The sequence below is a fragment of the Crinia signifera genome, chromosome 9 (assembly GCF_055691185.1).
Source record: "Crinia signifera chromosome 9, ASM5569118v1, whole genome shotgun sequence".
Taxonomy (NCBI): domain Eukaryota; kingdom Metazoa; phylum Chordata; class Amphibia; order Anura; family Myobatrachidae; genus Crinia; species Crinia signifera.
This window is the reverse complement of record NC_139225.1, coordinates 32709487-32731032: the sequence shown is the minus strand read 5'-3', so window position 1 is coordinate 32731032 and position 21546 is coordinate 32709487. Positions and strand designations below refer to the sequence as shown.

General features: G+C 44.7%; 2 protein-coding genes and 1 long non-coding RNA gene across 18 annotated transcripts in view; 2 read left to right on the top strand and 1 right to left on the bottom strand.

Annotated features, from left to right (window-relative positions):
• The window catches only part of SH3GLB2 (SH3 domain containing GRB2 like, endophilin B2), a 41206-nt gene extending 21223 nt beyond the window's left edge, over window positions 1–19983 (top strand). For 4 of the 15 annotated variants that reach the window (XM_083158738.1, XM_083158736.1, XM_083158732.1 and 1 more), the window contains 7 exons: window positions 3748–3810; window positions 6647–6670; window positions 12091–12180; window positions 12558–12658; window positions 17727–17741; window positions 17829–18054; window positions 18140–19983. In XM_083158738.1, the coding sequence (XP_083014864.1) occupies window positions 3748–3810; window positions 6647–6670; window positions 12091–12180; window positions 12558–12658; window positions 17727–17741; window positions 17829–18054; window positions 18140–18247 (627 nt within the window). In that variant the 3' untranslated portion in view covers window positions 18248–19983. The remainder of the gene's footprint in view (window positions 1–3747; window positions 3811–6646; window positions 6671–12090; window positions 12181–12557; window positions 12659–17726; window positions 17742–17828; window positions 18055–18139) is intronic. The other 11 variants (XM_083158739.1, XM_083158735.1, XM_083158733.1 and 8 more) reach the window with 6 other exon arrangements.
• On the top strand, window positions 15706–17306 carry LOC146035355 (uncharacterized). The gene is made up of 2 exons (XR_014460621.1): window positions 15706–17190; window positions 17239–17306. It is a non-coding gene; the product is annotated as an uncharacterized LOC146035355 (long non-coding RNA).
• A 56-nt stretch (window positions 19984–20039) lies between the features above and the next one.
• The window catches only part of NUP188 (nucleoporin 188), a 41984-nt gene continuing 40477 nt past the window's right edge, over window positions 20040–21546 (bottom strand). For both annotated transcript variants that reach the window (XM_083158727.1, XM_083158728.1), the window contains exon 44: window positions 20040–20614. In XM_083158727.1, coding sequence (XP_083014853.1) covers window positions 20438–20614 — 177 coding nt within the window. In that variant the 3' untranslated portion in view covers window positions 20040–20437. The remainder of the gene's footprint in view (window positions 20615–21546) is intronic.

Below are 21546 nucleotides of genomic sequence, written 5' to 3'. Positions count from 1 at the left end.
TCTATGTAAACCCGGTTGACCATGTATAGATGCCGTTGACCTCTAGTGGTATTGTCGACCGTAGCCCAGTCAATCTGCTAATCCATACCTAAAATAGACACCTTTTCAAATAAAAAAAATTTAATCTGTAGTTTTGGCCGACATCCGCTGCTGCTCCAGTCTCACCTACTGGCTAGCGTTCATACACATGGCAGGGACGACTGTAGCTGGATTTACATAGAGAGCAGATAAGGAGAACCCTTTTATTGTAGACAGACAGCAGGGCTATCTATGCAAGTACCGCTGTGGTCATTACTTGACTAGTTCCTCCAGCACTGCGCTGCTTTGTTTCGGGGTGGGTTACAGTAGCTTGGATCTCTGAACTGTTCATGGATTATTTATCATAATTGATAGTCTAGGAGCAGGATTCCTATATGTAATCCCAGTGGCGGCTCCAGGGGGTGGGGCTGCAGCACAGTTTGAAATTCAAATAGTGGACCTACACAACTTCCATTCCAAACTGACTCAATGGCAGTTGGTGTGGTTCCCCTATTTGAATTTTGAATTGTGGTGCAGCCCCTCCTCTGTATCCGCCAGTGCATAATCCTTTTTACACAGCATGCATTACAGAATGCGGATCCCAATCTTTGAGGTGTAATATGCAATGCAGACCGTGATCTTTGAGGTGCAGTACCCCAATCCTCTAGCCACCCCCCCTACCAGGGCTTGTCTTTGCATACAGCATAGAGAACACCTAAACACTCTACCTGACCCTTTTGCAGTGTAGCTTGGAAGCACCAGCCAATATGACGGATGATGAGGGTGTGGATTAAAAGATACAGGGTGAGAGAATCAGAAAGTGAAAGATTTGGTAAGAAAGCTCCATTTTTTTATTTTTATTATTATTTATTTATTTTTTTAAGCGGCAATCATTTACACTTCAAAACCAGTTTGATTTTGCAGTGTAAATGATTGCTGCTTTAAAAAACCCCTGGAGATTTCTTACCAATTCTCTCACTTTCTGATTCTCTCTCTCTCTCTCATTACATGTCCCCCATAGTATATAGATGGTCAGTTTACCATCTAATGGTCAATAAGGTCAAAAGTCAACCATTAAATGGATGACCTGGACTTTGGGTCAAAATGTCAGCACAGTAAAGGTCAAAATTTTGTGTTTTTGTTGTAATTTTAACTCTAAGAAATCACTACAAACAATATGTTGACCTTTTCTTTGTCGATCACTTGTATGTCGACCATTTGTCCATGTCGGCCATTTTGAACCTGTCCTCCTATTGATTATTTACGGTCAATCTTCCCTCAGGCCACCCAGCGGTTCATCTGCTGCTGTATTGGAGGGAGGCACTGATTTTATATTGTACCGCTCTGTACACCCTCTGAAGTAACTTGGTGCAGCTGTTAGTCTGAGAGGAATGGGATCATTCGTCAGACTGCATTTAGGTCTACAGTCATTAGGTCGACCCCACTAGGTCGACTGGCAGGAAGGTCGACCTGACTTAAGGTCGACATGGGCCAAGGTCGACATGACTTAAGGTCGAATTTGCATAAAGGTCGACATGAGGAAGGTCGACTGGTCATAAGGTCGACATGGGTTTTTCACTGTTTTTTTATCCGAATGTCGACACAGTCGACATGGACACAGTTGGCAATGAGAATCGGACCCTCGCATCGCTCGCTTCGCTCGCAATGCTTCGGGCACGGTGCCTCGCTGCGCTCGGCACACTATTTTATTCTCCCACCACGCCCTAGTGGATGGTAGGGCATGAAATACCGCCTGTCGGCACATGTCGGCTCAAAAAACAGTGAAAAACCCATGTCGACCTTATGACCAGTCGACCTTCCTCATGTCGACCTTTATGCAAATTCGACCTTAAGTCATGTCGACCTTGGCCCATGTCGACCTTAAGTCAGGTCGACCTTCCTGCCAGTCGACCTAGTGGGGTCGACCTAATGACTGTAGACCTAAGTTCATTCTAATAGATGACCGCATCCCGTCTGAGAGTTGCTGGCATCGGTGTGATTTAACCTTTGCAATTAAAACAGCAATAAATTAAATGGCACAACCTTTTTTTACCTTTTTTGATTGTTGTCGCTTTAAATGTCTAAATCTTGGAACCGATGCCTGCCGCTCACAAACTGTTATGTTTGGGCCTTCTTGAGAAAATCTGTATGATCTCTGCTCCCTAGAACGAAGAAGTATAGAGTATTAGCGGGTCATAGTCTTGAGAAAGGGGCTAATTACAAGAGCACGGCACCAATAGAGAAAGGGGATTCTTTACTTAGCCCAATTAGAACTTTCTGAATTAAATAAATATTTCTATTACACAAATCTATACATGGCTGCTTCCACTGTGCATAGGTTAGAGGCTCTTCCAAAGGAATGTGTGTGTACTGCATGCTTTTAACCCTGACCGTTCTGGAGCAGGCCTGCACTTTTAGCAATTGGGGCAGATGTATTAAGCCTTAACAAGAGATAAATGCAAGGGTGATAAGGAGAGATAAACGTCCAGCCAATCAGCTCCTTCCTGACTTTATTCAAACACAGCCTGTAACATGGCAGTTAGCAGGTGATTGGCTGGACGTTTATCTCTCCTTATCACCCTTGCATTTATCTCTTCTAAAGGCTTAATACATCTGCCCCATTACCCAGAACAGACCGGCCCAAAACTTACTGGTAGCCCCAACCAAAATCTGTTCCAGTGGGTATTGCCTGCTAAAAGCAGCCAGACCGCTCTAAAAACGTCTTGGAGAAGTCTGGTACCCGCACTGTGTGCACTGGGATCCTTTGCTCATGCCTGCTGTTGATTTTCAATACTCCTCCGCTCTGCATGATGCTGGCTTCTCTGCATTGGCTATGGAACTGTGCACTGCAACTAATTATCTGGACTGAAAAAGATGGATATGGAAGGCGATTCCCGTGTGCATCCCAGTGTGTGCAGTTTGAGAGATTAATGGTGCTTTGTGCATCTAGAAATGTCATTTGTGTGCTCACCGTGACAGACTTAGGTCCTTGTGTAGTGATATACTGTAGGAGTTTATTTAATAAATTGGGGCATTGTGCTGAGTTGTAACCCACAACAATCCATTACGTTACATTATAGAAAGGTACTTAATCAGTGACAGCTCATATTTAAGCACGTAGCGCCATTTTATTAAATAAATGTGTGGTTTATTTTTTTCTGTTTGCCGTTCTATTAAATCCCCATTTTAAAGCATAAGCATCATCTCTGCACAGCCATTTTGTGTGCTGAAACCGTATTGTGATGTAGCAGCCAATCACTTCACTAGGAACCGGTGACATCACTGAGGTAAACGGCAAACAGGGATGTGATTAGTTCCGGTGGAAAAAAAACACATTGCCAATAATACTATAAAAAGTCACAAAATGGCTGCCACTCTGTGATAGTTACACATTAAAATGGATTACCTTGCACAGTCGTTTGCAGGCCAAAAATTTGTAGATGTGCTGGGTCTGAGGTACCTTACACAATATATAGAACAGAAATATACAACCTGCGGCCAAATCAACACATTAATAATTAATTTGGGAGGAACTGTTTTTGTGTTTTTTAGTCTGATGTAGAGACAGTATTAGTTCTAAGCTAAGTCTCCATTTTGTCATTTGCTCTCTGCCCCTTTTTTGCCATCCATGTATTTTTTATTTTTTTACTTTATTTTGTGTGCTTCTCTTTTTTTTTTGGTTTTCTCATTCAAGTTTTCCCTGCATGACATGAGCTCTGTTCCCCGCAGGCTTTGCCTGATTTTCAGGAGACCCGACCTCGTAATTACGTACTGTCGGCCAGTGCGTCAGCGGTAAGATCAATCTACTCCCTACTCCCTGCTTGGGTCCTCGTCCGTTCCCTTCCGCTCCTCAGGATTGAATGTGTAGGGTTGGTCACAGCGTAACAAAGCCAAAATCCTGCCCACACTATTACATATGGAAGTTCTGTGTCCTGCAATGAAAGCTGTTACCATTCCAAAGGGGCCTACACACGTGACAATGTTTCAGATCAATCTAAGCGATGCTAGAACGCTCAGCACACAGCGCTGTACAGCGCTGTGTGTGAGCGATCAGTCAAGGCCGGTTTTCTCCAGTGAGAACACTGGCGATCTCACTAGATTTATCATGCATCCATGATCTGCATCGCTCGGCAATAGCGACACACGGAGTGATATAGTGCAGGCATGTCCAAACTATGGCCCTCCAGCTGTTGTGAAACTACATGTCCCATCATGCCTTGCCACAGTTTTGCTATTACGGAATGCTAAAACTGTGGCAAGGCATGCTGGGATGTGTAGTTTCACAACAGCTGGAGGGCCATAGTTTGGACATGCCTGATGTAGTGTCATTTTCTAAGCGAAATAGTCAAATTAAGGGCCTGATTCACACCCGAGTTATTTTTTTACCGTTTTTGTGGGCACACCCAGGAAACGCTGGGTGTTCCCATGGGTCCGCCCCCCGCCCGGACCGCTCTGTGCAAATGCCTTGGCGAGTGTGGTACTTGCCGAAGGTGTTCGCACAGCGGGTCTGCACATGCGTATTTTCGCTGATACGCTTGCACAGACCCGCAACATCGGTCTCCGGATCGAATTCACCGATAACGTTCAAACCCGAATCCCCCCTAAGTCAGATCGCTTAGAAAATGACACAAAATCACTACGTGTGTAGGCCTTGTAAGGGGGTTATTTACCCAGCATAGTTTTGTAAATCTCTATGCTTCTAGAGTGTAGGCATTATATTTATAAGGCTAATGACTAGTAAAAGCGTTGCCCTTTTTAAATATCAGGCATAAAGCAGATCAAAAGCGTTGGTCTTACTATCCAACGCTTTCAAATGAACCCCCAGGTGTCTTCAACATATCCGGTAGAATATAGAAATCAAATAAATGAATAGTCAGAAATAATAAAGTATTGTATAAATGTTTGACCCAATATTATTATTATAATTAATACAGCTGGCATTTCCGTAGTCACAACTTTTACCCTTTATTTTTTTCATACCCGGACGCTCCCAGAGAAATGTATTTTACTGTCCACATTAAGAATCTCTGGGGGGATTTATCAAAGCTTGGAGAGCGATAAAGTATCAACCAATCAGCTCCTTTCCTTTCTCAAACAAAACCTGATTGGTTGGCTCTTTACAGATGTAGCCATACATAGCTTTGTTGCGATGCATATGCATAGGTATGGGTATACGCATTGCAGCCTGGAGTACTGGGCCGTGGCTTTTTGCGGATGCTGACCTCTCCATATATGGTCGTGCTTGTGAAAAGTGGGCGTGGCTACACCTTTCACTCTCTACATGTTTTCATAAACCCCCCCTAGTACCCCGCCTGTTCTGTTGTGTAGTGAACGTAATGTTAAGAATCCTTCAGAAAGTTTAAGCTCTACTTATAGCCTGTAGTACAGTAATGCTACAACCTCACTAAATGACATAATTATAGATCTCCCAGGTATACAGGGCCCCTACAGGGGACATGTTGTGGACTATTTGGCTGGCGCAGTGATACAGTGTATGAGGTGATAAGATGCTTTTACCAGATTAGAGAGCGTCCGATTGACTCCATTGTTGTCCTTAGTCCTTGTTTCCTGTGTTGGTGTGATGTTGGGTTACAGTGTTCTGCGGGTCTTGTGTAATTACTTGTGGTGTTACAGAGTCTGACATTCCATTTGGCATCCTGAAGTCACCCTTTCCCACTTCACATACACTCAGCCACTACTTCCATCTGCTGCTGTCTAGGTCCATGGGGAGGGTGAAACATTGTACATTTTGAGGATGACTGATAGGCCCACTTTTAAAAATGATTTACTGTTATTGCCTAGTAAAAACCGGTCGTCAAGATTAAGGACCGGCTTGGCCTAGTGTATAAGTTCTCAAACTCGGTCCTCAGGACCCAGTTCATGTTTTCCAGGTCACTTCACAAAACCAAATGTGTTTCACCTGTGGGCCTTTTATGTCAGTGAGTAATGACTGCACCCCTGCACTCGCTAGGTGACTTGGAAAATGGGAACCAGTAGCAGGATGCAATACAGGTTAGCATTAACCTATTGGTTAAGAGTGTGGCAAGATCTAATTGGTCTAAAAGCTAGTCCTGAAGTTGTTGCAAAACACACACACACTGGGGCAGATGTACTAAGCCTGTTAAAATAGAAGCTTATAACGCACCAGTCAAACTGCTGCGTTTGAAAAATGACAGAAGTTGATTGGCTGGTGCGTAATCACCTTCCACTTTATCAGCCTTAATACATCTTCCCCAGTGTTCCTTATGAATAAGAAGTGCAAGCGATAATAAGGAACAGTGAAAGGGACTGTGTCTCTCCAGGTGGAGATGCAGGCAGACTATACAACACCCTCCTAGAAGCTGCATAATGTCTTACACATCCTCTATGTTTGTTGATTTATTAATATATGCAAGAAAAAGACAAAGGTTACATAATATCTAAGGTCAAAGTGCCTTTTAAGGATCTCCAGTCCTAAAGTTAGAAAACCATAGTCCCTAATCTCAAGTAAGGACCGTTTTGACCAGTTCCTCACTTAACCTTTCCCTTTCCTTCCCATCCCGTGTGTGATACATCACTCGCTGTTGTGTTTTGTTGAGTGCCTATGACGTATCTGAGACTCATCTCTCCTGTTACTCTGTGACTGCAGCTTTGGAGTGACGAGGTGGACAAGGTAAGCGCGCCAGACATTGCGCACAAGACTTATGTTGTGTCCTATGCAGATTTTTTTTTTTTACATTTAACAACAGGGTGGGTTGGTTAGCCTGGGCTCTCCTCCCAATTCCTCAGGAAATGCCCACACTAAAAAGTTGTCCTTTATTTTTTGATGGCTCTTTTGGAGCCTTCAGTGTTGGTTTATATATTGTTTTGCTTTACTACGTAGTGGCTGCTATTAGGGATCAATGCTATCACCATCGATGGTTACTATCAATGTCGTTAGTGCAAATGGCCATCGATGGTGGCATACTATGTGTTGTATGACCATCAATGTTTTTAACAATTGACAGCCATTCCTTTTATTTGACTGATAGGACCTTGGACCAATCAGGAACTGGGGGGGGGGGGGGGTTTATGGGTGTTCGGCAGAGCTACGCTCCCCTTGGATTAGAAAACAAAACAAAACCCTGTTTGGTTATGCTTTGACATGGATGGAGGGAAACCATCTGGTTCTCCCCCCATCAATGCCAAAACTATTCTACATTGGTCATAAACATAGATGATTTTGATTCATCGATGGTCATCCCTACTTCGGTTGTGGGAATAATAGATCTAGGGCCAGATTCTCTAAGCTTCAAAAGTGATAAAATGGAGAGTGATAAACAGCCAGCCAATCAGCTCCTGCCTGACATTTTTCAAACACAGTCTGTGACATGGCTGGTAGGAGCTGATTGGCTGGCTGTTTATCACTTTTGATGTTTAGAGAATCTGGCCCCTAGTCTGCTAAGCGCAGTTGTTGCTCACTCCTGCTCTTGCTCCCTGTGTTCCTGATGGCTCTCCTGCTGTGATGGCTTGAGGAAGCCAGCCTGCGAGAGAGCATACGAGAAAGTTAATATAAAGCTTTCCTTATTACATAGTGAATAAAGCACTATTTAGTAAAGCAAAAATAAATAAAGGTGAATCTATACGTTTAGGACCTTGTTAGAAGATCACATGATACTGGGCCAAATGCTATTGGATAAGTTACATGACATCAGGGTCCTACCCCAACCCTCACTTTGTACATCCGCAGGTCATCCGCGTTCAGGTAAATGAGATAAAGAATGCAGTACTGCTAACATGGCAATATACGGCAAAAGGGGGGGGTCAAAACTTCAATGTGAAGCTGTTGCCATAGAAGCTGATTGGTTGCTATGAGCAACCGCCCCATGTTATTTCTCTCGAAGGTTAGAGCATGATGGATACATTTAGCGAGATACTTGGTACACAGTCACTAATTCACCCCTATTTAGGTCAACATGCATTGTGTCGACTACTGAAGTTTGACAGGGCTTAGTTCGACACCTGAAATAGGTCGACTTGGTTTAGGTTGACAGAGTTGGAAGGTCGACACAAGCATTAGGTCAACAGTCAAAAGGTCACATGAGTTTTTTCACGTTTTTTTTTTAATGAGCCGACGTGCCGACAGGTGGTATTTTATGCCCTACCATCCACTACTAGGGCATGCTGGGAGAATACAATAAAGCGTCTGAAGCATTGCGAGCACAGCGGTACACTTTGACGGTGCCCATGTCGACATTCGGGACAAAAAAAAGAGAAAAAAATCATGTTGACCGTTTGTCGACATTACCCATTGTCGACCTGTTTCAGGTGTCGACCCAATGGCCCATACTGCTTCTCTCTCATGTATTACTGTGGCAGTGTGTGCTACATGACATGCACCCCCCACTCAGACACCCGAGATGTTCATCCAGCTCATCGCCATTGCTTCCTGATCTGCCTCCATACATTTACCTCACAGAATGTAACACGACTGTCTGGTAAATGATCCCTCTCTCCACTAGATCACAATGAAAGGTTCCCTAACTATTTAATGTAGAACCTGTGCTCCTGTGGTGCCCATATATAATACAGTTGCGCAGTGTAGGTGATTAGAGGAACAGCCATGTTTCTGGAGACCTGTATCTTACTGCTGAACCCGCAGACGACTCCTGCTGCAAGGGGGATACGGTGATTGGATCACCAGCATGATGGTCGACATGGGTTAGGTCTAAATGGTTAAAGTTGACAGGGTCATTAGGTTTTTTTTTTACTGTTTTTTTTTTTTTTACAAAACATGTCGACCTTACCCATGTCGACCTAATGACCCTGTCGACCTTCCTGTGTGTCGACCTAATACTTGTCGACCACAATGCTGGTGACCTAATGATCCATACCCGTGCAAGGACGGTAGCATCGTATCAAAGCCCCCACCATCAGATGGTGTCGCTCAAGCCGCCCGTCGCAGAGGCCAGGAAATCTCTGTTCTAATATGGAGATCCCTAGTCTCTTCCCAGCCCCTAAATGGCAGCGACATGCCGCCATTTTTACAAACTGAGTCTGTCGCCAACCTCGAAACGGCATCAGACTGTCAATCACTGACAGTCTGATGCTGGCCTGCATCCTGTCATGCAGAGGATATGGTCGCTAGGTCGACACTATGAAAGTTGACATACATCAGGTCTACCACTAAAGGTCAAAAGGGCTTAGGTCAACATATGCAATAGGTCAACATGGCTAAGGTCAAAAATTCATGTCAAACTTCCAGTTGTTGACCTAATGCTTGTGTCAGCCTTCAGACTCGACCTTAGTCATGTTGACCTTCGTTATGTAGATTATACCCCATGCAGGACCCGTTTGCGCTTTCACAGAGCGGATCCTGCGCAAAGTAGCGGTATTTTGCGATGATGGGGGCAGGCGCACCAGAATGAGCCCCATAAAGCCGTAGTCGTTTGGTCTGTACAGGCACTTGTTTGTTGCGTATATACGTTGTATTGTGTTACTGTGTTATATTATGATCCCCTCTTCCACCAAAAATAGTTGCATATTGATGGGTGTTTTAAAAGTGTCTGTAAAACTTAAATTAAATGTTTAGTCATATGTCCTGTATCTGTAAAGTTCCCCATTACCTAGATACAGCGGAGGTCACCGTTTTGTGGGAAGTATTACTATTAAGAATGCAGCCTATCGGCTCGCTAGTTACCGGTGACATCACTCAGGCACTTTTTAACAAATGGGCTGCATTCTTCAGAGTATTTTTGCCACCTACAAAATGGCTGCTTTTACTGTGATGATTATTTGCACAAATAGGCTACGCATTCAATAAAATGCTGATAACCATTTGTTTGTTTTGTTTTTTTGCTGATTTTAATTATTCTTTTATTTTGCACCACATGCTATTAATATTAATTTGAAGGCGATTTAGATTAGATCGGAATAATTGGTTTGGTCATATCCCTAACACCACTCCGCTGTTAGATTACTGTTGATGTCACCTCCCCTCATTTGCTTACAATGCCAATGGCATTAGGGCGGAGCTATTCAGTCCAAGAGAGAGGCAATTGGTTATTGAATACGCATTTCTGGTAAAATGTTCTTAGTACTTATGCAGTTTCATACTGTCTTGGGCATACAAAAAAAATTGAATTCCAAGGGATAGGTCAAGTTTGGTGGGTGTTTATTTAAGTCATTATCTAGAACAGCGGTTCCCAACCTCGGTCATCAAGTACCTCCGGCAGTGCACATTTTCCAGGTCTCCACACAGAATCACAAGTGAAATAATTAGCTCCACCTGTGGATCTTGTAAAACGTATCAGTGAGTAATTGGTACACGTGCACCTCCCAGGTGACCTGGAAAACATGAACTGTTGGGGGTGCTTGAGGACCAGGGTTGGGAACCACTCAATTACTTTTATTTTGTTTAGTCATCACTTCTGTCATATGGTCAACAGCATGGCTGTTGCTTTATTTAATAGAACATTAGACTAAAACTATGCAAACAACACATCGATGATGTGCAGTCAGTCAGATTATTGGCGTCTTCTGTTTGGTGTAGGCCAGTGGTTCGCAAACTCAGCCCTCCAGGCACCCCAACAGTCCTGGTTTTACAGATCTCCATGCTTAAGCACAGGTGCCTTAATTAGTACATCAGTACACAGACATGGCTATTCTTACAACCTGGACTGTTAGGGATCCTTTAAGAATGAGGGGTGTATGTACTAAGCCTTGGAGAGAGAGATATACCCTTTCACATCGCAAATGCCAGGTCATACCCAGCATTTGCCCTTTCACATCGCAAATGCCAGGTCATACCCGGGATTTGCCCTTTCACATCACAAATGCCAGGTCATACCCGGGATTTGCCCTTTTACATCACAAATGCCAGGCCATACCCAGGGTTTGCCCTTTCACACCGCAAATGCCAGGTCATACCCAGGATTTGCCCTTTCACGTCACAAATGCCAGGTCATACCTGGGATTTGGAGACTGGTCTGTCCTGGGAGTAACCCGGCATTTTTGAGGTGAAGCACCCCTCAATGAATAACCAAAAAAACGGGTCGCTGACATCACATGGGATGCAGGACAGAGGCGCGTCATTTGGGAGCGGGGGAGGAGGTAGCGCTTGGAGCTGACGTTGCCTCTTCCTATAATGTAAATGGGATGCTCGACCTGGGTTACGCGTTTACACTGCCCAGCAACCCAGGTCCAACCTGGATAAAATCCTTCCTTTAACCTGGGCCAGAATGCCAGGTTGCTGGACCTGGGTTTTTCCTGTTGGCGCTTTCACACCACACAGTGACCCAGGTCGACCCGAGAGCAACCCGGGTTGGACCCCGGTTATTTGTGCGGTGTGAAAGGGGTATTAATGTTCCCAGCCAATCAGCTCTTAGCGGTCATGTTACAGGGTGAGTTTGAAAAAATGCCAGGAGCTCATTGGTTGGTACTTTATTTCTGTCCACTTTAACTCTCTATAGGGCCTAGTCCATAGACCCTACAGTTTGTGAAACACTAATTTAGATGAAAACAACTACTTGTTGGGTTTAAGCACACAAGAGGTAGACTGCATCAGGCTATTAAAGTATATCAACAGAGTGGAAGCAGCCACTTTGGAAAGTACTAGTCTTTGTGCTTTTCCAATAGACACTAATGACCTTCTTGTGGCACACCGTGTCATAGGCTCCAACTGAATTGATTACAGTCTCATAAATACTGAATCTTCACACAATATGGCTTCCCCCAACTGGTAGCCATCTTGTTCATATTTTGCTGATTCTGGGCCAGATTCTCTAAGCTTCAAAAGTGATAAAATGGAGAGTGATAAACAGCCAGCCAATCAGCTCCTACCTGTCATGTCACAGACTGTTTGAAAACGGTCAGGTAGGAGCTGATTGGCTGGCTGTTTATCACTCTCCATTTTATCACCTTTGAAGCTTCGTGCATCTGGCCCTCTAAGAGTAGATTGCTTCCTGCCACTGTTCCTGGTGAGGCACGGGTGGATGACCTCTTCCTTGTCTAAAGTCAGGGGTCTGAATGTGAGAACTTATGGAATGTGGGAAGACAGAGTATATCTAGACAACCTGCATTATATTAATGTATGATATTTTATTTCTCTTGCAGGCAGAACATGAGCTGAGAGTGGCCCAGACAGAGTTTGACCGTCAGGCTGAAGTCACAAGGCTTCTCTTGGAAGGGATTAGCAGTACCCATGTAAGTCTTCATACCATTTCATCTACAAGTAAAGGATAAAGACCAGAAGAAGAAAAAAAACACACACTTTCAATAATAACAAGAATTTGTTTTATTTGTGATAACGTAGCTGGTAGTCACATTTGAGACACAGACATCTCGCCAACGCTGGGAGGAGACATATACAAATCTAAAAAACTATAGCCAATTGAAAAATAAGTATGGCATGATCAGGAGCACAAAATTACTCGACATTGACTCTTAAATCCCTGGCAACAGATTGATTGCCAGGAAATGAATACAGATTGTGACCAATCTAGAAATGCAGGATAAAGTCTACTGTCATTATGTAATCAATGTCTGTTCATGAACGTCGTCTGCTTTTGTCACTTCCTTAGGTGAATCACCTGCGCTGCCTGCATGAGTTTGCAGAAGACCAGGCTACGTATTTTGCTCAATGCTACCAGTACATGGTGGATCTGCAGAAACAGCTGGGCAGGTATGTGTGAGGGAAATCTACATTTGGGACTTTGTTATAGGAACGAACTGTAATTGTCCTTATGTTTCCTGCTTTATATTTGTACTTGCTAAGGTAAGAACTCGATGTACTCCAGTGGTGCGGATCACAGAGTCGACAGTCAATAGGTTGACCATGAATAGTCTATTGGCACTAGGTCAACATGTGGAATTGGTTGACACACTCGATAAATTAACATGGAAAAGTAAGACATGTAAAAAATGTCAACTATGCTTTGAGCACTTTTCTGTTTCCAGTCGTAGTCCTTGTGGATCGTACAGCATGAAAAAGTCCAAAGAAAGGAAAAGAAGAGCGAAATCATTGTCAACCATCGCTCTGACGACCTATTGCTTGTGGCAATCTTTAGTAAATATTGACCTTGTCCTTGTCAACCATTCATGCTCGAGTTATTGACTGTCGACTAATCGTCCACATTATGACCAGTTCTACTAATTTTCTAAAACCTAAAATGTTACACGATCCCCGATGTCGTCGGCAAGTGCATACACACTTGCCGATGTCGTCGGCAACGTTCAATGTTAACGAGGACCTCTCTCGTCTGAACTGTTCAGATGAGGGAGGTGGTCGATACTGATGTGTGAGACATCCAGATATTGACATGATGGTATCTCTGAAGAACCACAAGGTGGGTGTGGTTCCAAACCAGTCATCTGTAGGTGTTTCTGGTATGGACCGTATCGGTTCCTTGGAGTTGTCACATGATCTACAAGTTTCCTCCATAAACCATAGAGCTAAAGGATATTCTACAACAGTGGTTGGTGCAAAAGGATCAATAAACTCTATTGGACAAGGATTAGAATATATGATTTTAAAGATGTACGTTGCTTGGTTTGAAGTGAGGGAACGTCCTACATCTTCTGTAAAAGAGACTTTTGGGTGACACTTGTAATTCTGCAGGCTTACTTTGGGGCAGGTGTGACCATTACCGAAAATGTAAATGCAAATTCCACCACATTGATGAGAGCATCCTCCTAGGCTGCATGCAGACCACTTTCTCTAGGATACCTTCGCCATGTTTACATCTACAAATAGTACAGTGAATGGCGACCTTCGCTTTGGGATGTCCTCATGATATTGTCCCCCAAATGGAGCAGAGGAAATAGGATAATTCTAGTTATGGTACCTTAAATTAAGCTCTCATTGTTTCCCTTTTATCCTTGTTTTGTAGTCCAGACAAATACTGTGTTCACCATCAGCTAATTGGATAGAGAGGGGTCAAGGCACTTCAAGGTTTTTGTGTTTTTTGGTACTTCTATCCTATGGTATCCAGTTCCAAGAGAAAAGATCGCTGGGTCTGTGCCGCCAATATCGGTGTTGCCGGAGATTCGTTTCGTGTATATGGGGCTTAAGACAACTGTATCATCACTACTTTAGGATGATTTAATAGAATGATTTAATAGAATATCAGGTTTAACAACTTGCCTAGTGTGGTTGCATCATTTGCAACGGCTGCAGAATGTGCATGATCTGATATAGATGCAACCAGTCAGAAACTGTAGAATCATCCCACATCTGATCTCAGAAGGACCTCTCTGTACCCTCCCCCAGTATCTGTCATGCTGCTGATTGGTTAGCACAGCTTGATCCCCCTTACCCTGGCAATTTCTGACCAGTTTCATGGGCGAAAAAAATGCCAGTTAAAGACCCAAAACTGCAGTAATCTAAGCTCTGCTCCTGGTCTACAAATAATCTCCTGCTGCAGAGAAGAGAAAGAGGCAAAATAAAGCCATTATTGAGTATAAGCACTCTAGTTATTTCATGTATCTTTTAACATTCCACGTTAGACATATATAATCATTTCATTTTCGGTTTTCACTCCCAAATATATGGTGGTGGGAGGTCTTTAGAGTTATAAATCTCTTATATATTTGGCTACATCTGTCACTCAAAGTGTGTCTGAAGCTGTAACGCTGGGTGGAGCCTCTGACTCACATGACAGAGAACCAGCCCAGTGAGCCCACAGTCATAGGAGGGACACAATGCTCTGCTCCTGCACTATCCTTTTAATGTATGATTGCCATCACCTGTGTTGAAGCACCTTTCCTATCAATTAACCTGTTCAACACAGATGGAGGTAATCATACATTAGGAAGAAAGTCCAACGGCAGAGCATTGTGTCCCTCCTGGCATAGGTCATGTTGGGAGGTATGCACAGTGCCAGACACCCTCTGCCTCCCCATGTTACCCAGCAAAGACACAGCTACTCACCAGACACACCAGGTGAGCGCCCCACATACCTCCCAACATGACCCTCTCCAGGAGGGACAGAATGCTCTTTTTGTGGACTTCCATCTTAATTTAGGATTGTCATCACCTGTTTTAAACAGGGTAATTGATAAGAAAGGTGTTTAAGCACAGGTGATGGTAATCCATAAATTAAGAAGAAAGTCCAGAAACAGAGCAATGTGTCCCTCCTGGAGAGGGTCATGTTGGGTATGCACCTCCCTCCCTCCCCCCCCCATTCACGGCATCCCCACGATTAAATGGCACATGCAAAACACTGACATGGCTATGGTCGACAATGAAAAAAGTTGACAAGAGTTATTTTCACTTTTTCAATGTTTTCATATTCATTCTCATGTGTCGACATGGACACCAATGAAGTGCCACACTTATGTCAACATTTACATGTGTTGACCTTTCTGTGTTGATTTTTTTCTTGTCGCGATTCGCGGCACCCCCCGCAACCCCCCTCCCGCGATTTGCAGCACACCCCCCGCGATTCGCGGCACCCCCGGTGACTCCCGCGATTCGCAGCCCCACCCCGTGACACCCCCCCTCCTGCGATTCGCGCCAACCCCCTGGGCCCCCCCTCGCGAGGTTCACGGTGCCCCCCACGACCCCCCCCCCACCGCGATTCCCCACCCCTGACCCCCCCCTCCTGTCATTGCGGCAACCCCCCGCCCCATCCTCCCGCGATTCACTGCAACCCCCCGCGCCCCCCCTCCCACGATTCGCGGCACCCCCCCCCCCCCCGCAATTCACGGCATCCACCCATGACCCCTCCTCCTGTGATTCGCGGACACCCCTCACCTCCTCCCTCCCCCCCCGCGATTCACGGCAACCCCAGGATTAAATGGCACATGCACGGCTATGGTCGACAATGAAAAAGGTTGACATGAGTTTTTGAAGATTTATTTTTCTTTTTTTCAATGTTTTCATATTCATTCTCATGTGTCGACATGGACACCGATGAAGTGCCACACTTATGTCAACATTTACATGTGTTGAACTTTCTGTGTTGATTTTTTCGTGTAGCAATTTTTTTCCAGTGACAACTATGAACTATGTGCACGTCAACCTACACATCATCAACCAATTCTTTGTATAATATATAACACCTGTTCTGTTTTACTGTAGGTGTTTTAAGTCAGATCTTTTACTGCTACTATTACTGTTTATGTAAATGCATTCTGAATGACAGCAACATCCTACCATCCTTCTACAAGAATATATAACCAACTAGGTGATTCATCGCACCCCGTGCCCCCCCCTCCCGCAATTCACGGACCCCCCGCGCACCCCCCCTCCCGCGATTCGCAACCCCCCCTCGCGCAATTCACGCCCCCTCCCACGCTTTGCGGACCCCCGCCCTCTCCCGCGATTCGCCGACACCTGCGCCCCCTCCCTCCCTTGATTCACGGCACCCCCCGCGCCCCTCCCGCAATTCACGGCACCCCTAAGCCCCTCTTTAGTCCCCCGTATACTCACACACCCCTATCACTACCCAGCTTCCTGCTCTCCTGAACCGTAACTTCCACCACTGGGGAGTCGCTGACGCTGTTTTGCCCACATTGCCCCTATCATGCCTCATAGCCCAGCCTCCTGCTCTCATGCACTCGAACTCCCACCCAGTAGGAGGAGACACTGACTAAGGGCCACCATCCTGTACTGCCACGCTGGACCCTCACCCACTGGCAGAAGCTGCACATTATCTCCCACCCTCCTCTTTAGTCCCCCTTATGCCCACACACCCCTATGACTACCCAGCCTCCTGTTTTCCTGTGTCGTGACCTCCGCCAGTGGGGAGCCGCTGACTCAGAAACACCCTACTATACTATTGCACACACACACACCTAAACAACATGCACACACAGCCCCCCCCCCACACCCACAAATGTCACTGTACCATCCACACTATCAATGTACATCTTACTCTGTAACCGCTTTTTAATTAAACAAAACAATACACACCCCCTTCCACATCATATGCTCTCTATTTAACACATTTCACCTATAACTCAAGTTGCAATACAGGCCATCTTACATACAATTCTAACCATATTTCTCATATACAAATGTTCACAAATTAAGGGGGCGCAGCCCCTTACGACGGTGTGAAGAGCGCCCGTAGGGCACGATGAATCACCTAGTTAATATATAATATTCTAAACCAGAGGTTCCTCGAGATCTACCAACGGTCCACGGTTTCCTACACCCTAGCTGGTGCACTGTGACTGTCACATTTCCCAGATTCCCTAGCTGGTGCACAGGTGTAGTCATTGCGGTCACATGTTCCAGACCACCTAGCTGGTGCACAGATGCAGTCATTACTGTCACATTTTCAAACCTGCTGCATTAAGTACTAAGGTATATACACACTGTACAATTTTTTTTGACCAATTTTGTTGAAAGACATTTCCATTGAACCCAGTGTCCTGGACAAAAGATGTTGACGACAGACGAATGATGATGTGCATACCCGCCAGTTGTTCATCAAGAGTGTTCGTCAACTGTGCATGCAGCTCAATTTGGATATCTTTCAAAAAGAGCCTACACACTGTAGCTAGATTATTTGTCTGTCGTCAATATCTTTTGGCCAGGACACTGGGTTCAAGGGAAATGTCAGCGAAATTGGTCAAAAGAATTGTATGCACCTCTATTGTAGATCCACAGGTGGCCTGATATACATGAACTGGTGGTAGAACTTGAGGACAGGTTTGGCCCCCTCTGTTCTAAACCCATAATGACTTAATTCTGAAAAGGATTTATTTGTCTTTATCACCTCTCTCTTTCTCTCTGCTGGCAGTTCCAGGGGAGAGGTGTAAGTATAGTTTTATGATTGTCCTTTTATGTTGATTTCTTTGTGGAGGAAGCTTGAATAACCTGCGAATATCTAACCCTTTACTAGATTTCCTGCAACATTTGTGGGCAATGTAGACGCTGTCTCTCCACCTCTTAACACTTCCCCTCCACCTGCCACTCTGCCCCTGCTCCAAGCGGTAAGTCCCATCCCTGCAGATGGGACTCTCAACCCAGCGGATGTGAAGCCACCTGCAAGCGGTACGCGGAAGGCAAGAGTGCTGTATGATTATGAGGCGGCGGATAGCAGCGAGCTGGCTCTTATGGCAGACGAGGTGAGGGAGGGGGGTGGATATACTGCCGTTCTAATGAAGCTGTGGTAGATGTTCTCCAAACTGACCATTTATTTTTCCCTTTCAGCTAATCACAGTGTACAGCCTTCCCGGTATGGATCCGGATTGGCTCATTGGAGAAAGAGGGAACAAGAAGGGCAAAGTACCGGTGACATACCTGGAACTCCTCAGTTAGGCTGAGGATCTAAACAATCTCTCAACAAGCCAACCACTCCAATGAGCTGTTTCTCCAGTCCTCGATGATGGATTGGCCTCCAAAGTTTCCAGCAGTTATGAGGTTAACCTCATTAAAATCACTAGTCTAATCCACTAACGAGAGAGCAGCTCACACGTTAACCTTTCATGACCAAACATGCTTGCACTAAAGTCACAAATTACAGAATGTCCCATTCCTGCCCAGCCCCCCATCTATGCCGCCATGTAATCCTCTCTGGCACCCAGCAGATACAGCACAAATTCTGGTTCTGCTTTGAACTATAAAGTGTGTTATTTGTAGCGATCATTTTAACGTCTCTCCGTTGTGGAGCTCTGTATGTGTATGTAATGCTGGGTACTAGGCACTGTGTGCACCTGGTGGCAGGGTGGGGAAGCTGTCTTCGGTAAGTGCAAACACATTTGCTGATGCTGGCTAAACTTAACACTCAGCTGTGCTATATATCCCAGCATGCCCTGCTACAACTTTACTATTTGGCCATGCTAAAACTGATTCAGGGCATGATGGGATGTGTAGTTCAGTAACAGCTGGAGTGTCAAGGTTAGCCATCACTGATCTAGCGTGCACAGCAGGCAGAAGATGTTGCTGTCGCTGCACAGTCAGAGACATAGTGCGCGCACAGTGGACGATATGAACAGTTTGTCCTTCTGAATTGGCTAAATTGTTTATTTTATCGTCTAGTGTGTACCCGGCTTAAGGAGGTCCTGTAAGATCACATTTAGCGGCACCATGCAGAGCAAATGGTTCTTATTGCTGCAAAATGTGTCTGAACCAGAATTATTCTGTGACGTTACTTCTAACAGAACAAAGCCATCTTTCTAAACATTCCCTCCTGTCCCAAAACGGACACCTCACATCTAGTAGAGACCTGTTTTATGGGATGAAGCTTGTACCAGTATCTAAGGACTGCACAAGCATCTCCGTTATGGTTTCCAATGAATATTAAGCTTCATACTGATTTAGCTATGGGCAGAATTTACAAAGATAGTTCTATTTTACATGGGATGTTGCTATGGGCAAACAATCAGAATTGTATACTTCTTTATTTAGCACCTTCTATAAATATCTAATTGATTGCCCATTGCAACGTCCCATGTAGGGGGAAACCTCCCGTCTTCGTAAATTTCCCCCTAACTGTCTCTCAGTAATGCAGAAAAAAAATTCTTTAATATACATTGCCTCCTGTCAAACATTATGCCCGTGTTTTTATTGACTGACATATTGTTTTAAAAGTTGTATCAATATATATATATATATATATATATATAGAAACTTATGGGAAGAATGTATATATTCTTATTTGTACAACTCAAGAGCTATTGGAACTGGAAAATTATTAGTCTGTTGCTCGCAGGAGGTATACATACACATTTAGTAAAAGAGTTATGACATGTAACCTATTATTTGGCTGTCACTGTGGTGTACCGGTACTAGGGAAAACCCTTCCACCATACCGGATGACTTAGAACACAAAGTGGCGTTGGCATGACCACGGCGATACAAATGGGAGTCACTGGTGCTCTGGTTCTTGGCTGCAGTGTTCCGGTCTTTTGTAACGAGCTGCAGATAAACCAAAAGGTCCACCACCAAAATACATGTATCCGTTCATTTCTTTTATCTGTGTGTTATTTATTGCTTGTCTGCATTTACTCTGTGTTTGATTAGTTAATAATAAATACAATTATTCCTGCATAAAAGGAGAGTTGTGCGTTTTGTCGGGCGAGGAAAGGAAACAAAGATAAACCACAATTTGGAAACAAGTTTTTTACTTTTGGTATAAATAGGATGTAAGTTTCAAAAAAAAAATTCATTACCAAAAAGAATGGAGGAAAAAAAAAATATCCATAGAAAAAGGCGAGCACACAGGTGAATGACTGGCAAGCACTGCATGCTGGGTAATAGGGGACAAAGTCTCTGCTCAGGTGTCCCAAGTACTGATGGGGGGGGGGGTTCAGCCACATTCACCCCTTTTGTGTCCCAAAATAGGCATACGAGTCGGTAGTGGCTGCCGTGATCTAGTCCGACAATAGTCCGTGTCCCGCATTGCAATTACAGTGAGCAATGGTCCATGATAGGTACATGAGCGGGTTAATATATACACTCCTTAACAAGTGTCCAGCTACAGTCCAAAGTGCCCATGGCGGACGCCGCTTATCGCTGTACGTGTCGTATGAAGGCTTGTACCAGTTGGATGATTGGCTCCTGGGCTTCAGGGGCCACTTTTGCAACAGACCCAGCCTTTGGCTGAGGGGAAGCTAGGAGACCACCTGCAGGAGAGGAAGGGATCCCCCGTCGGATGTAACGGTTCAGGCTCGATATGAGGGTGCTCTGAAATGACAGCAATCGTGTGACGTGCATACTAATAATATAAGGCCTGCACAAACCTGCACAAATTCTAAAGTGCTACTTTCGCATTTCGCCGCTGTACACAAGCTTTATCGAAGTATGATATATCTGGTGTACATCGGCAAAACGCATCAGCCCACCTACCTATGTGAAGGTAACTTGCAGCCTCCACCTGAAAAGGACTTTTACACCGCCCATTGCCTAATTGGATGCTTATACCTGCCACCTTACCACCAACCCAGACCTTGGTATTAATCTGCTTCAAACTACCAACCACTTGTCGCTAAGGACTGACGTCTCCTCTCCAGGGACCCCCCATCTGCTTTATGCGAGTTATCAAAACAAGCGAGGTCCTACATCAGGAGAATGTAATGCTGTGTACACACGGGGGAGATATATTGCTCAGTTTTTCCTTTACATCAGTGATGAAAAAGAAACTGCCGGGGGGAGCCCGGCAGTGGAAATCAGCTGGTCGCAGGAGCATGTTCCTGCGACCAGCGATCACCACAGGGGCAAAAACGGGAGCGCGCACCCGGCGATATATCGCCGGTGCACACTCCCATTGCAGGCAATATGGTCGCTCAGCGACCATATTTCCCGCGATTTTGCACTAAATCGCCCCCGTGTGTACGCACCTTTAGAGACAACTAACGGTAAGTCTTCAATCTGCTTATTTCAATATCCTATATAAATAGAGATCACCAATAGGAACGGGACATTTGCACATTTCTAACATCCAGATAATTAGGTGAGAGACTGCTACACAATGTCGTATTAATGATACTGAAATATTGCCATCAATTGGCACTTACTATTTTATATCTGCATTGTATATTTCACACTAATACATCTATTGGTAGAACGTATCCCATAACATACAGTTTTTAATTTCTCTCCTCAGTAATAGCGCTGTG